This window comes from Euleptes europaea, chromosome 3 (assembly GCF_029931775.1).
Source record: "Euleptes europaea isolate rEulEur1 chromosome 3, rEulEur1.hap1, whole genome shotgun sequence".
Taxonomy (NCBI): Eukaryota; Metazoa; Chordata; class Lepidosauria; order Squamata; family Sphaerodactylidae; genus Euleptes; species Euleptes europaea.
Genome location: NC_079314.1, coordinates 121,854,290 through 121,871,310, shown reverse-complemented (window position 1 = coordinate 121,871,310; position 17,021 = coordinate 121,854,290). Strand labels below are relative to the sequence as shown.

At 51.5% G+C, this 17,021-nt stretch overlaps 1 protein-coding gene across 2 annotated transcripts in view; it reads right to left on the bottom strand.

Annotated features, from left to right (window-relative positions):
* Window positions 1–16,765, bottom strand: part of FLNC (filamin C) — a 98,033-nt gene extending 81,268 nt beyond the window's left edge. For both annotated transcript variants that reach the window (XM_056847493.1, XM_056847494.1), the window contains exon 1: window positions 16,407–16,765. In XM_056847493.1, coding sequence (XP_056703471.1) covers window positions 16,407–16,764 — 358 coding nt within the window. In that variant the 5' untranslated portion in view covers window position 16,765. The remainder of the gene's footprint in view (window positions 1–16,406) is intronic.
* Window positions 16,766–17,021: the final 256 nt, after the last annotated feature.

Sequence of the window (17,021 nt, the reverse complement as noted above, 5' to 3'; positions counted from 1 at the left end):
TGATGGGCCGGTGCCCATGCCATCATGGATCCACCTTCCCTCCCCCACTCCCCCCAAGCTATTTTGCAAAACTTGCATTTATTTCTTTTTAAAAGAAATACAGCCCTGACTTAATTTTGAATTGTATGATCATACAAGTGCATTTTGAACAATACAGCAGCCCGCCTGATTCATGGGAGGGAGTAGGGTTGCCAACCTCCAGGTAGTCACTGGAGATCTCCTGCTATTACAACAGACCTCTAGCCGATAAAGATCAGTTCCCCTGGAGAAAATGGCTGCTTTGGCAATTGGACTCTATAGCATTAAATCCCTCCCCAAACCCTGCCCTCTTCAGGCTCCGCCCCTAAAATCTCCCACCAGCGGAGAAGAGGGACCTGGCAACCCTAGGAGGGAGGGGTAAAGCTAATAATGAAATCAGACTTTGAATCGGTGGCATGCATGCGTGGTTGGTTGCAGCACAAGTGGGGTTGGAGTAGGGAAGAAACCCAGGGGAGAGAGGGGGGGGAAACCCTCCTTCCTTTAGGTCCATTTGGACACAGCCTCAATCACCTTCTGCAACCCATTTGCAAATGTTCTTTTCTTTCCCACGCTTTGACAAGCATTTGCAGAACACTTATATGCCGAACCCAAACATGTGATACGCATCAAGCTGAACGGTCCCGAAATAGCCCTCTTTGCAAGGGGGTCGCGGGCTGGTTCCTGTTCCGGCCGTGCGCCCAGGACCTCCCACAATTCCCTGCCAACTGGCTAAATTTATTTTAGCCCAGCAGTGGGGTGGCGGGGGGGGGGAGAGATTATCACTTCTTGGCTAGTTGTCAGAAAGATGGCTGAGGCCAGCATTTCAAAGCCAGGGCTGCTTTTCTTCCCCCTGGATTTCCCTATGCGCATGCACACTGTGGCTGCGACACAGATGTGCGCGGAGACAACACCACACAGGCAGCAGAACGGATAGGGTTGCCAGCCTCCAGGTACTAGCTGGAGATCTCCTGCTATTACATCTAATCTCCAGCCGATAGAAATCAGTTCACCTGGAGAAAATGGCCATTGGACTCTATGGCATTGAAGCCTCTCCCCTCCCTGCACCCTGCCCTCCTCAGACACCACCGTAGGGTTGCTAACCTCCAGCTAGTAGCTGGAGATCTCCTGCTATCACAACTGATCTCCAGCCGACAGAGATCAGTTCCCCTGGAGAAAATAGCCACTTTGGCCATTGGACTCTATGGCATTGAAGTCCCTCCCCTCCCCAAATACCGCCTCCTCAGGCTCCGCCCCAAAAACCTCCCACCGGTGGCAAAGAGGGATCTGGAAACCCTAAGAACGGACCATAGCCCTTTCAGGTACGAGGTGATGCAGCAAACATTTTATATAAAATATGCCTGTAGGTAGCAAAACTATTTATTTCTTTATTTATTAAGTTTATACCTGCCCTTCCCAGCACTCCCAGTCTCAGGGCGCCTTCCAACAAAATGAATACGTACAAATACATCAGTATTAAAACATATATCGTAAAACTTTAAGCTAAACCCAATTTAAGTATAGATGGCACCTTAATCCAATACTGGCTCCTATAAAAAATATCCTCACCAAGGAGTAGGGTACCTCGTCAAGAGAGGAGAGCTGAATTTCCCTACTCAAACCTTCCCGACCAAGCCAACTAGAGGAAGAGGGTGGGCTAAAACTTCTCCCCCCCCCCCAGATGCTAATTTTTGATTGCATCGAATTGTTTATGGGGTGGTCAGTAATGGCACCAGAAACCTGCAACCGGGAACGGTACAGTCCTTTCCATCCCCGTCTCATTCTCCTGCATGCATAGGCCAGGCCCTGGACAATTTAGCTAGGTAAGCTTTCCATTCTATTCTTAGGGTATTGCACATGCCTGAATTCTTGAGCTTATGCCCCAGAGAGCAACATTTAATCCTGATGACAGGCATGCAGAGGGGGCTGCTAATGTTTCCCCTTGTCCCAGGCAGGCTTCATATAACACATGAAGCTGCGTTACACTGAATCAGGCCATTGTGGCATAGTGGTTAAAGTGTCGGACTAGTATCTGGGAGACCCCGGTACGAATCCCCACGCATGCCCCGGAAACTCGCAGGGTGACCTTGGGCCAGTCACATTCTCTTCGCCTAACCTACCGCACATAGTTGTTGTGTGGATAAAACAGAGGAAAGTAGAACTATGTAAGCCGCTTTCAGGGCATAAAAGGCAGGGTATCTATGAATAAAATTAATAAATACATTGAGAAGAAGAAGAAGAGTTGGTTTTTTATATGCCGACTTTCTCTAACCCTTAAGAAAGACTCAAACCAGCTTACAATCACCTCTCCCCCTCCCCACAACAGACACCCTGTGAGCTAGGTGGGGCTGATAGAGCTGTGACTAGCCCAAGGTCACCCAGCAGGCTTCGTGTGCAGGAGTGGGGAAACAAATCCAGTTCACCAGAGTAGCCTCTGCCGCTCATGTGGAGGAGTGGGGAATCAAACCCGGTTCTCCAGATCAGAGTCCACCGCTCCAAACCACCGCTCTTATCCACTACACCACGCTGGAAACTCACAGGGTGACCCTGGGCCAGTCACATTCTCTCCGCCTAACCTACCGCACATGGTTGTTGTGTGGATAAAATAGAGGAGAGGAGAACGATGTAAGTCGCTTTCAGGGTATAAAGGGCAGGGTATCCATAAGAACATCAGAAAGGCCTTGCTGGATGAGACCCAGGCCCATCAAGTCCAGCAGTCTGTTCACACAGGGGCCAACCAGGTGATCCATGAATTAAATAAAATAAATACATTGCTCCATCATTGTCAGTATTGCCTACTCTGACTGGCAGCAGCTCCCTGTTTTCAGGTCTTTCACATCACCTACAACCTGGTAGCGGTAGCTAAAAAGGTAAATGCAGTCTTGGGCTGCATCACCAGAAGTATAGTGTCCAGATCACGCGAAGTGATGGTATCGCTTTACTCCGCTCTGGTTAGACCTCACCTTGAGTACTGTGTTCAGTTTTGGGCACCCCAATTTAAGAAGGATGTAGACAAGCTGGAACGGGTCCAGAGGAGGGCAACAAAGATGGCGAGGGGTCTGGAGACCAAGTCCTATGAGGAAAGTTTGAAGGAGCTGGGTATGTTTAGCCTGGAGAGGAGAAGACTGAGAGGGGATATAACCATCTTCAAGTACTTGAGGGGCTGTCATATTGAGGAGGATGCCAAGTTGTTTTCTATTGCCCCAGGAAGTCGGACCAGAACCAACGGGTGGAAATTAAATCAAAAGACATTAGGAAGAATTTTCTAACAGTTAGAGCGGTTCCTCAGTGGAACAGACTTCCTCGGGAGGTGGTGAGCACTCCTTCCCTGGAGGTTTTTAAGAAGAGATTAGATGGCCATCTGTCAGCAATGCTGATTCTGTGACCTTAGGCAGATGATGAGAGAGAGGGCATCTTGGCCATCTTCTGGGCATGGAGTACGGGTCACTGAGGGTGTGGGGGGGAGTAGTTGTGTATTTCCTGCATTGTGAAGGGGGTTGGACTTGATGACCCTGGTGGTCCCTTCCAACTCTATGATTCTATGGTCTTTTCGGCTGGAGACGCCAGGGTTGGAACTGGGGGCCTTCTGCATGCCAAGCAGATGCTCCACCACTGAGCCACGACCTCCTCACACACAGTATACCTGGCTATGGGATTGTACACACAACACTAACATCATCCAGGCCACAGACTGAGGTGTCCTAGATGTCTGGGTGGCTTCGCCTTTGCCCAAGTGAGCTCCATTTCTCTACCACTTAAGGAAGAATCAAAGCAGCTTACAATCACCTTCTCTTCCCCTCCCCACAACAGACACCCTCTGAGGCAGGTGGGACTGAGAGAGATCGGAGAGAGCTGTGACTAGCCCAAGGTGACCCAGCTGGCTTCACCTGTAGGAGTGGAGAAACACAAATCCAGTTCACCAGATTAGCGTCGGCCACTCATGTGGAGGAGTGAGGAATCAAACCCGGTTCTCCAGATCAGAGTCCACCCCTACAAACCAGCGTTCTTAACCACTACACCACGCTGGCTCCTAAGAGAAGCCCTATAGTCTAGAAATCTGCTGCAATTCCAAGAGAACGCCAGTCTCCACGGGGAGATTGGCAACCCTGCAGCAGCATAAGTATAATGGGTTGGCGTTGTCCATATGCCCTGAGTATAGCCTAGGCAGGGCAGCCAAACGGGCATCAAAAAGCATGCAGTACACAGACAGCCCTGGCAATAGCAAGACATCACATTTTCTTTTCAGTATGGAAGAAGTGGCCAGAAGCTGGAGGCTTGGCTGGGGCAGCTGGCCAGGCAGAGTGGCACAGCCAGTGGCTTCTTCTGAGCTCCCTGACGGTAACTGAAGACATTCAGCCACTGGGTACTGAGCCCAAGGTTAAATGGTGCAGGAGGGGAGGGCTGTAGAGCTCTTTCTCGCCGCCTCCCCCCACCGAGCTATTCCCACCTGTCCGAGGACAGACAGCTGAGGGCAAGAAGCTGTTGGGGGAGATTCCTCGCATTCCAGACCCCAGGCTGTAGGCACCTTCTCCTCCCCCTTTGTGAGTTGGGAGGGGGGTGTGGGGAAATGCCAGGCCCCTCCCCGCTCAGTGCCAGCTGCCTGGTTAAAACTCATCTGCAAGCAGCGTCGGCAAGAAGAAGAACTTTTCCCACTCTGGCACCCCAAAACCCCCCTAATGGTTCACATTTGGGGATATTTAAGCAAGTAGAGGGATTCTTTGAACGTGTCCAGAGAGGTTTCATCTGCCCTTTAATTCACCCTTCAGACAGAGCTAATTTGCTAAGGGTAGGGTTGAGTTGGGAAATACCTGGAGATTTTGGGGGCGTAGCCTGAGGAGGGCGGAGTTTGGGGAGGGGAGGGGCTTCAATGCCATAGAGTCCAATTGCCAAAGTGGCCATTTTCTCCAGGTGAACTGATCTCTATTGGCTGGAGAACAATTGAAATAGCAGGAGCTTTCCAGCTAATACCTGAGGTTGGCAACCCTAATTATACCCCACTTTGGTCCCTCACCTCCCCAGCCTAGGGTTGCCAGCTCTGAGTTGGGAAATACCTGGAGATTTTGAGGGCAGAGCCTGAGGAAGGTGGGGTTTGGGGAGGGGAGGGACTTCAATGCCATAGAGTCCAATGGCCAAAGAGGCCATTTTCCCAGGGGAACCGATCTCTATCGGCTAGAGATCAGTTGTAACAGTGGGAGATCTCCAGCTACTATCTGGAAATTGGCAACCCTAGCTAAGGGAGAACATTGCTGAGGATCTAGACTGCCGATGTGGCAGAGCGGTTCAAATGTTGAACTAGGACCCGGGAGACCTCCGTTCAAATCCTAGCCCTGCTAATGAAGCTTTGTGGGTCACCTTAGTCAGCCCAGCTCCTCTCTTCTTCAGCCTCACCTAACAGGGTCGTTGTGCAGGGAGACCCCAGCATGCTGCCTTCCTTGGAGGGAAAGTGGGCCATAAATGTAAGAAAGTGACCACTGTTTCACAAATGTGTGGGTCTTAGATAGGGTTGCCAGCTCCAGGTTGGGAAACACCTGGAAATTTTGGGGGTGGAGCCTGAAGAGGACGGGGTTTGGGGAGGGGATGGACTTCCGTGGGGTATAATGACAGAGTCTGCGTTGCAAGGCAGACATTTTCTCCATTGCCTGAAGATCAGTTGTAATATAGGGAGATCTCATGAGAACATAAGAAAAGCCCTGCTGGATAAGACCACGGCCCATCAAGTCCAGCAGTCTGTTCACACCTTGGCCAACCAGGTGCCTCTGGGAAGCCCACAAAGAAGATGACTGCAGCAGCACCATCCTGCCTGGGTTCCACAGCACCCAATATAACAGGCATGCTCCTCTGATCCTGGAGAGAATAGGGATGAATCATGACTAGTATCTATTTTGACTAGTAGCCATGCATACGCCTCTTAAAGCCTACCAAGTTGGCAGCCATCACCACATCCTGGGGCAGGGAGTTCCACCATTTAACTCTGTGTCGTGTGAAGAAATGCTTCCTTTGATCTGTTTCGAATCTCTCGCCCTCCAGCTTCAGCAGATGACCCCACATCCTAGTATTATGCGAGAGGGAGAAAAGCTCCTCCCTGTCCACTCCCTCCACACCATGCATCATTTTATAGACCTCTATCATGTCTCCCCTTAACCGACTTCCTTCCAAGCTAAACAGCTAAACGGTTCGCCGCCTCGGTGGCCCCTTGTAAGGGCAGAAAGGCAGGATGCCAGCTTTGCAAATAAATGAAATGAAAGGGGGACCCGAGATTGGGAGACACCACTATGCCGTGCAGGGAGCTGGTGGTTGAGGTGAGTTTATGCTCACAGCTCGGGCCATTCCCTTAGTCCCTGAGTTACGTTGCCGCCCTCCCCAAGGCCCAGGAGACGAATCCACTACCAAAGATAGACAAGGAAGCACAAAAGACTTTGCAGGGGAGAGGAGGAATCTCTGGCATCCTTAGGAAGAAACCCGGTTCTCTCCAGCCATAGATACTCTCAGAGCTTTTCCTAAATCACCCAACTGGGTGCGGGGGGGGGGGAGCAGGGGGGCTGCATTCACCCAAATGCACACACAGGGAGGGGAAACCACACCCCTCCCTCTGCATCCGGTTTTAAGGGTTTTCTAAGCAGTGCGTCACTTTGTCCCCCGGCCACAGACAAGAAGCTATTTCCAGGAGACTTCTGTTTTTTCTTTATTTATAGAATCCTAGAATCACAGAGTTGGAAGGGACCACCAGGGTCATCTAGTCCAACCCCCTGCACAATGCAGGAAATTCACAACTACCTCCCCCACCCTGCACCCCCACCGAGCCCTACTCCATGCCCACAAGACAGCCAAGATGCCCTCCCTCTCATCATCTGCTTAAGGTCATAGAATCAGCATTGCTGACAGATGGCCATCTATTCTAGCCTCTGCTTAAAAACCTCCAGGGAAGGAGAGCTCACCACCTCCCGGGGAAGCCTGTTCCACTGATGAACCGCTACAACTGTCAGAAAATTCTTCCTAATGTCTAGACAGATTTACATCAGGCCTTTCTCTCCCATGTGGCCTACGTCGTTCCCCTCTCCTCTGCTTTATCCTCCCAGCAACCCTGTGAGGTAGGCTAGGCTGAGAGTGTGGGACTGGCCCAAGGTCACCCAGCAAGCTTCCATGGCAGAGCGGGGAATCATACCTGGATCCCAGTCCAATACTTTAATCATTACACCAGATTGTTTCCCCCAAATTTCACTCTGTCCAATGAGAGTTGCACCCCACCCCTGCCGTCGCACGTCATATGTTCTTCTATACATTATTAATATGCAGAACTTGCTGCCGCAAGATGTCTATTTATTTAATCTGCCTGTGCTCCACAGCACCTAATATAATGGGCATGCTCCTCTGATCCTGGAGAGGATATGTGTGCATCATGACTAGTATTTGTTTTGACTAATAGCCATGGATAGCCTTCTTCTCCATGAACACGTCCACTCCCCTCTTACAGCCTTCCAAGTTGGCAGCCATCACTACATCCTGGGGCAGGGAGTTCCACCATTTCACTATGCGTTGTGTGAAGAAAGACTTCCTTTGATCTGTTTTGGATCTCTCACCCTCCAGCTTCAGCCGATGTCCCCGCGTCCTGGAATTATGAGAAAAGCCCTCATCTCCAGACTACAGAGATTTTCTCCCCTGGATTTTCTCCCCTGGAGAAAATGGCTGCTTTGGAGGGGTGACTCTATGGCATTGTACCCCACCGAGGTCCCTGCCCTCCCCACCCTCCATACCCAGATCTCCAGGAGTTTCCCAACCTGGATCTTGTAACCCTACACCTCCCACCCACCCCTCGGTGGCCAGGGGGGACCTGGCAACCCTAGCTTGTAGGGAACGCTTCCCATCACTGTCCTGCAGTTCTTCTTCTCTTCCCTTCTCTCCCACACCCCCCAAGCCACTCTGGCCCAAATTAGCTCCAGACCTTCTCCCACCGCACTTCCAGCTGCCAGGGCCTGCAAACATCTGCACTCAAAAAAGCAAGCCCCTTCCCCCACCCCTCCATTAACTCACAATTGCCGATAGAGACTAGGGAGGAAAGGTGCCTTGGATCGGAAAGGGTCAAGAGACAGCCTCCTCTGGGACCCCCCCCCCTCCTTTTCACAATACACATACAAGCATCCAGGCCCCTCATTTAATGTCTCTGGCTGCCCTCCCTCGTCTTTGGCCATAAATGCGAGCCATCAAGAGCAGACAAGGCTGAGAAACAACTGCTTGGAACCGGCTCCTGATGTAGCCGCTGCTTCCTAGGATATGCGCTTATCAAAGGCTTGGGGACAGGCCAGGGGGAGGGAGGGGGGAGCATGCATCAGCACATGTCTGCATGCCCACATTGCACACTCCAGTTTTCCACTGCGGAAGGGAAGCCAGTGAGGAGGAACCCAGGGGTCAGCCACCTGGGGGGGGGGGGTGGGGGTGTCAAAGCATTTGCTTCGTTCCAACGTCGAAGGAGGAGAAGAAGAAGAAGGAGAAGGAGGAGAAGAAGGAGAAGAAGGAGAAGAAGAAGAAGAAGAGTTGATTTTTATATGCCGACTTTCTCTGCCACTTAAGGGAGACTCAAACCGGCTTACAATCACCTTCCCTTCCCCTCCCCACAACAGACACCCTGTGAGGTAGGTGGGGCTGAGATAGCTGTGACTAGCCCAAGGTCACCCAGTTGGCTTCGTGTGTAGGAGTGGGGAAATAAATCCAGTCCACCAGATTAGTGTCTGCCTAGGGTTGCGAGGTTTGGAGAGGGGAAGGACTTCAACGCCATAGAGTCCCATTGCCAAAGCGGCCATTTTCTCCTGGTGAACTGATCTCTATCGGCTGGAGATCAGTTGTAATAGCAGGAGATCTCCAGCTACTACCTAGAGGTTGGCAACCCTATGTCTGCCGCTCATGTGGAGGAGTGGGGAATCAAACCCGGTTCTCCAGATCAGAGTCCACCGCTCCAAACCACTGCTCTTAACCACTACACCATGCTGGCTCTCTCCCAGAGTCCGGGCCACAAAACCACCTCTGATGGGTTTTGGAGCTGCAGCAGAAAGAGGGGGGTCTTCTCACCTTGTGGGGTATTGAGAGGAGGGTCGGCAGGATGGCAGAGTCCAATTGCCAAAGCGGCCATTTTTCTCCAGGTGAGCTGATCTCTGTTACCTGGAGATCAGTTGTAATACTAGGAGATCTCCAGCTAGAACCTGGAGGCTGGCAACCCGATCTTTGGGGGATGTGGTTGGGGAGGACGGATTATAAATTTGATAAATGAATAAAATAAATAAATCATGAGAGCCAGCGTGGTGTAGTGGTTACGAGCGGAGCTTTGGAGCGGTGGACTCTGATCCGGAGAACCGGGTTCGATTCCCCTACTCCTCCACATGAGCGGCGGAGGCTAATCTGGTGAACTGGATTTGTCTCCCCACTCCTACACGTGAAGCTAGCTGGGTGACCTTGGGTTAGTCACACTCTCTCAGCCCCACCTACCTCACAGGGTGTCTGTGGTGGGGAGGGGAAGGGAAGGTGATGGTAAGCATTTCCCATAAGTGGCAGAGAAAGTCGGCATATAAACACCAACTCTTCTTCTTCTTCCTAGGGCCCAATGCAAGGATTTGCATGACACTAGACACAAGGGAGAATTTGGGGGTTGCTGCTTGTTGAAAGCATCCAGTTCGCCTGGAAGCGAGGTCCAATATTCGACACCCTTCCCGATCGAGGAGGACTGGCACGGAGCCGCAACTTCAGAGGGAAGAGCCTCGCTTTTAGACGGGCAACCGCCCCGACTGTGCCCTCCCCGGCTACGTCTGCCCACTGTGCCAGCTGCTGCCTCCCCACCCCCCACGCCGCGCCCTAATCCGCTTAAATCCAGGCAGAAATTCCCACACTCAAGTGGGTCGCACGTCGGTGGCACAACTGGCAACACACCGCTGCCCTTCCTTCCTCTGCCCGACGAGCAGGAGCGAAGGGAAGTGGGCACGCATCCCTCGCCCCGCGATCCTCCGAGGATCAGAAGGGCCGAAACGACAGCAAAGAGAAAGGCCCGAGCTGCTGACCCCCCGCCCGCCCCGTCCTCCCAGCCAAGGATAACAACCCTGACAATTCTTATTGACAAATGTGCGCTGTTAAAGAGTTGCCTTTCCTCCCCTTCCCCGCTGGCTCAAATCCACCCTCCTCGGCACGCTGAAAGACATTTCCTTTCAGAGGAGAGGCCGGGTATGGGTTTCGCCAGCCTGCAAGATGTGCCGTGTGAACGGGCGAAGAGGTTTGCGGTTGCACATGGGCATCTCTGTTTCCTGCAAAACATGGAAAATACAGCGGGGAGGTGTGAAAGCAGAAAACAGACCCCCGGATCGTGATGAGTGATGCTTACCCATGTGACATTCCTGGAGATTTGGGAGGTGGAACCTGGGGAGGGGGGTGTTTAGGGAGTGAGAGACCTCAGCAGGGTACAAGGCCACAGAGTCCCCCCTCCAAAGCAGCCATTTTCTCCAGGGAAAAGGATCTTATGCGAAAAGGATCCTGGGGTCTTAGTAGACCAAACACTGAACATGAGCCAGCGGTGTGATGTGGAAGCTAAAAAGGCAAATGCGGTCCTGGGCTGCATCAACGGAGGTATAGTGACCAGATCGTGCAAAGTGCTGGTATCACTTTGCTCTGCTCTGGTGAGACCTCACCTAGAGTACTGTGTTCAGTTTGGGGCACCGCAATTTAAGAAGGATGTAGACAAGCTGGAAGGCAACAAAGGAGGAGGGCAACAACGATGGTGAGGGGTCTGGAGATCAAGTCCTAGGAGGAAAGGCTGAAGGAGCTGGGTATGTTTAGCCTGGAGAGGAGAAGACTGAGAGGGGATAGGATAACCACCTTCAAGTACTTCAAAGGCTGAGAAGGAGGGTGCCGAGATGTTTTCTGTTGCCCCAGAAGGCTGGACCAGAACCAACGGGTTTAAATTAAATCAAAAGAGTTTCCAGCTAAACATTAGGAAGAACTTTCCAACAGTTAGAGCGGTTCCTCGGTGGAACAGGCTTCCTCGGGAGGTGGTGAGCTCTCCTTCCCTGGAGGTTTTTAAGCAGAGGCTAGAATAGATGGCCATCTGTCAGCAATTCTGATTCTATGACCTTAAGCAGATCATGAGAGAGAGGGCATCTTGGCCATCTTCTGGGCATGGAGTAGGGGTCACTAGGGGTGTGGGGGGGGGGAGGTAGTCGTGAGTTTCCTGCATTGTGCAGGGGATTGGACTAGATGATCCCGGTGGGTCTTTCCAACTCGATGACTCTATGAGGGGATGTGATATTGGTCATCTGAAGATCACTTGCAATTCCACGGTGACTCTAATGTTTAGGGTTAAATGTTTTTCAAAATGAACAAATTTCCCCACCGTCAGCCCCTTTGTTTCACTACATCAACCCAAGAAGCAGAAGAGCAGGGCTGGGAATTGGTTGTGGGTTTACTTCCAGGCACTATTCAAAGTGCTGGCGATCATCCTTAAAAGCCCTGAACAGATCAGGGACCACGGAACCGAAAGCGCTGACGCCTCCAACACTAAGGTTGCGAGCTCCAGACTGGGAAATACCTGGAGATTTTGGGGGTGGAGCTTGAGGAGGGTGGGGTTTGGGGAGGGGAGGGATATCAGTGGGGTTTTACACCATAGAGTCCACCTTCCAAAGCGGCCAATTTCTCCAGGGCAACTGAGCCAGCGTGGTGTAGTGGTTTGGAGCGGTGGACTCTGATCTGGAGAACCGGATTGCAGGCTAATCGGGTGAACTGGATTTGTTTCCCCACTCCTCCACATGAAGCCAGCCGGGTGACCTTGGGCTAGTCACAGCTCTCTTAGAGCTCTCTCTGCCCTACCTACCTCACAGGGTGTCTGTTGTAGGGAGGGGAAGGGAAGGCGATTGTAAGCCGGTTTGATTCTCCCTTAAGTGGTAGAGAAAGTCGGCATATAAAAACCAACTCTTCTTCTTCTTCTTGATCTCTGTCTCCTGGAGATCACTTGTAACAGTGGGAGGTCTCCAGCCACCACCTGGAGGTTGGCAACCCTATCCAACACATACCTGCCTGCAATTAAAGTCATCAACAAGAGCTCTGCTCTGTGCTTTTCCTTGTGGAAAGCAAGTGGGTGGCAACTAGATAGGGCCTTTTTAGCAGTGGCCCCTTGCTGCAAACACTTGCTTGACAAGCTTTCGGTACCAAACAATGGGGCTTGGAAATATTGTTGAAGGCTTTCACGGTCAGAGTTCATTGGTTCTCGTAGGTTATCCGGGCTGTGTAACCGTGGTCTTGGTATTTTCTTTCCTGACGTTTCGCCAGCAGCTGTGGCAGGCATCTTCAGAGGAGGAACACTGAAGGACAGTGTTACTTCAGTGTTACTCCTCTGAAGATGCCTGCCACAGCTGCTGGCGAAACGTCAGGAAAGAAAATACCAAGACCACGGTTACACAGCCCGGATAACCTACGAGAACCAATTTGGCTTGGGTTATTATTATTTTGTCTCTGCTGATCATTGATCAGAAATGGATCAATTTAACTGTTGCCTAGCTCTGATTTTAGTTTTTTATATTGTGTGGATATAAACTAGGATTGCTGTAAAGTGCTTTAGAAGCAAATATCTGAGATTGCACGGAATATAATTTAAAAAATAATAATAACTAAAGCCATGGGGGCACATCACCTGCCGCCTGGTCTCTTTTACTGGGAGATGCCGGGGATTGAACCTGGGACCTTCTGCGTGCCCAGCAGATGCTCTCACCTGAGCCAAATCCCCTCCCCTCAAACACCATGAAAGAGAGAGCCCACAGCCACTGAACCCTGTGGAACTCCCTGCCCCATGATGTGACGGCTGCCAACTTGGAAGGCACAGGGCAAAGCCCCCCCCCCCGGAAGCCAGACCTGCTCCGGAGGCAATGAGCATGGGTAGAGACCAGATCCAACCACAGCGCATGCAGGCAGCCTGCAACCGCAGCAGGGAACGCGGCCCCCTTACCCATGAAAATCCTAAAGTTACAGAACAATTCCACATAAAAGTCAGCTCAGTCCAACCGTAGTGACTTGAATCCAACCAAAGCTCAGTTCATAAGCAAATAGTTCAGTCTCAAGCATGAGTACTAGATTCCAGGCGAAATCTTGAGATAGTTGGTAGTAGTGTAAGTGGTTACTGCATGATTTGGTAGTAGTGTAAGTGGTTACTGCATGATTGTTGTATGTGTTGGTGGGATTTATATTTTTGCATACATACATCATGATTTTGTGAATGTTATTTTATATGGTTGGCTCATCTATGTGTATATTTGAAATAGCAGTACGTTGTACGTAGAGGTGGGTTTTGCTGTTTATTACATCTCCTTTAAAATAATCAGTGCCCAACGTGACCAAGAAGCAGGACTACCTATGAAAACCCCTTCTCATTTTAATAGATGCCCATTCACTTCCCCTTTCCCCTGTGCCTAAAATGAGATACACACACACCCCAACAATGTGAGTTTTAATCTAGGGCCCTGGGGCGTTACTGAGGGCTGGTTCAAAATACTTTCCTGCTTTGGCTGAAAATGCATTTTGTTTGAACCGCCCACCCCACCCCAATGTATGGATGTAGCGAGGAGGGGTTAAAACATAAGAACATGAGAAAAGCCCTGCTGGATCAGACCCAGGCCCATCAAGTCCAGCAGTCTGTTCACACAGCGGCCAACCAGGTGCCTCCAGGAAGCCCACAAGAAAGACGACTTCAGCAGCACTGTCCTGCCTGCGTTACACACCACCTGATATAATAGGCCTGCTCCTCTGATCCTGGAGAGAATAGGGATGCATCATGACTAGTATCCATTTTGACTAGTAGCCACGGATAGCCCCTCTCCTCCATGAACATGCCCACTCCCCTCTTGTGTGTGTGTGTGTGTGTAAAGTGCCGTCAAGTCGCAGCCGTCTTATGGCGATCCCTTTTGGGGTTTTCATGGCAAGAGACTAGCAGAGGTGGTTTGCCAGTGCCTTCCTCTGCACCTTGGTGGTCTCCCATCCAAATACTAACCAGGGCTGACCCTGCTTAGCTTCTGAGATCTGACGAGATCAGGCTAGCCTGGGCCATCCAGGTCAGGGCAGATCCCCACTTACTAACCCTCATATCTCAAGTTCCTCTGCCCACATTTTAAAATCTTGGGGAGCCGAGAAGCTCGAGTGACTAATTCTGGAGAGTTACTGTGCTCCACCACCTAGAAAAGGAAACATCATTCTCGGAGACCTGGATTCTGATCCTACCACTTGCAATAATTTAGAAAGCAAGTGTTCCAAGCTTCACATGTAACACAGTAAACCTTACAATAAACCTGCCAGGTAGACCACATTTGTCCCGGCGCTACAGACTGGAGGGAGAGTTATGCCAAAGGACACCAAGAGTTTTGCCAAAGGACACCAAGTCGGCACACGCCTGGTTTGAGATTTGAAAGAAAAACTTTCAGCCTCACAAATCAGCCGCTGAGCTACACCAGGTAACGTGACAAGACTCGTGGCCTGCCTCACAGGGTGAATGGAATGCACTACGTCAAAGTAGCGTTTGTCTCTCTAGGCTGAGATGTCTTTCAGTCCAAGAACTGCCCCCAAGGAGTTCTGTGGAACTCCTCCAAAGTTAATCCAGGAAAACAGAACAAATTCAGTCCCTAAATTCTTATTCTCCAGAGTCAACCACACCACAACAGCTTATGCTGAACAATTCTTTGCAGCAGTGACCACAGGGCGTCCTGGGTAGCCCAGAAAGTTGACACGTTCCCAATTTGTCACACACACCCCAACACTGACAAAGGATGTTTTGATTCTCGGAAGCTCATACCCCCAAAATCTTATTGGTCTCTAAGGTGCTACCAGACTCAAAATTAGCTGTTCTACTGCAAACCAACATAGCTACCCACTAAACCACTTCCCTCTAATCTGGTGGACTACTCTAATCTGGAGAGCCGGGTTGGTTTCCCCACTCCTACACACGAAGGCAGCTGGGTGACCTTGGGCTAGTCACAGCTCTCTCTGCTCTCTCTCAGCCCCACCCACTTCACAGGGTGTCTGTTGTGGGGAGGGGAAGGGAAGGTGATTGTAAGCCGGTTTGATTCTTCCTTAAGTGGGAGAGAAAGTCGGCATATAAAAACCAACTCTTCTTCTTCTCTCCCCAAAGTTATAACTACTCCCATTTGTAGGAAACTTCATCAGCACTGACACAAGAACTGTAAAAGTTAACTTAGCATGCGTACGGTTGCGCCGCAAGTGCGCAGACCAAGAGTTCTGCGTAGCCGTGGAAGCTCACACTACACCAGAAGCTCGGGCCAAGGGAACCACAGCTTTCATGAGCGGCCAACCATCTCTTCCCATTTTTCCTGGAGGTTATGGTGGGGGTGGTGGAAAGTGCCCTTGTCAAGTCTCAGCTGATTTATGGTAACCCCAGAGAGCTTTCAAGGCACGAGACAAACAGAGAGGGTTGGCCATTGCCTGCCTCCGTGTAGCAACCCTAAACTTCCTTGGTGGTCTCCCATCCAAGTATTAACCAGGGCCAACCGTGCTTCACATCTGAGATCTGGTGAGATCAGGCTAGCCTGGGCCATCAACGTCAAGGCAAGAGATGTTCAGAGGTGGCTGGCCATTGCTTGCCTCTGCACAGCAATCCTGGACTTCCCTGGTGGTCTCCCATCCAAATACTGATCAGGGCAGACCCTGCTTAGCTTCTGAGGTCTGATCAAATCCAGTTAGCCTGGGCAATCCAGATCATAGCAAAAGACCTACAGAGGTGGTTTACCATTTGCCTGCCTCTGCGTAGCAACCCAGGACTTCCTTGGTGGTCTCCCTCCAAACACTAACCAAGGCTGACCCTGCTTAGATTCCAAGATCTGATAAGATTGAGCTAGCCTGGATTATCTGGGTGAAGACAGAGACAAACAAAAATGGTTTGCCATTGCCTGCCTCCGTATAGCAACCCTAAACTTCCTTGGTGGTCTCCCATCCAAGTATTAACCAGGGCCAATCCTGCTTGGCTTCTGAGATCTGGTGAGATCAGGCTAGCCTGGGCCATCCAGGTCAAGGCAAGAGATGTTCAGAGGTGGTTTGCCATTGCCTGGCTCTACACAGCGACCCTGGACTTCCTTGGTGGTCTCCCATCCAAATGCTGACCAGGGCTGACCCTGCTTAGCTTCTGAGGTCTAGACAAAATTGGACTAGCCTTGGCCATCCAGGTCAGGGCTTTCCCAGATATACATGCACCCCCATAGCAGCTCAGTCTCCTCCAAGCTCCCTGTCCTCCTTCATCGCTCTATCTCCTGTCCCTTCCCCATCTTTAGCCTGGTAGGGGAGTGGGGCAGAAAGGACCGATCACCCCCAGCCCCACGCCGGCCTTCCTCCTCCCCCCCGCCAGCCAGGGTACCCCCCTCCCCACAACTCACCGATGGAGACCAGCTTGATGTGTTCCCGGTCCAGGAACTCCAAGGCCACGGAGACGTTCTCCAGCTTCATCTGCCTGAAATTGGGGCGGGCGTGGTACTTTCGGTACATCTTCTTCTGGCTGAGGACCTCCAAGAGGCCGATGAGCTTCAGGCCGTCACTCAGGTCCTTCTGGAGGTCCCCGATCCGCTTGTTCATGCACTTGAGGTGCTCGTTGCACCAGCGGGTGAAGGTGTTCTGCTGGATCTTCTTCCAGGGCGCGTCCTCGGCCAGGTCCTTCTCGGTGGCCGGCATCTCCTCCTGCTCCTCGCCCTGGTAGTAGGTCTGGGGGGGCTGGTCATAGTAACTGTTGCTATTCATTTTCGGGGGGCGGCAAGCAGGCGGGCTCCGGGAGAGCGGTGAGGGGCTTCAGGGAGAGTCTCTCGGTCCGGCCAGGCGGTTCTGGCTGAAGCGCGCCCGGCTGCAAAAAACGATGCCCCGGGACGCGTGAAATTGACCAGCCCTTGCTAGGGGCCAGGTGAAACTGACCAGTGCCAGGAGGCGAAATTGACCAGTTCTGGCTGGCTGTCCAGTAATGGGGGGGTGTCGCTCACCTTATTTCTGTTTCCGACTCGGCT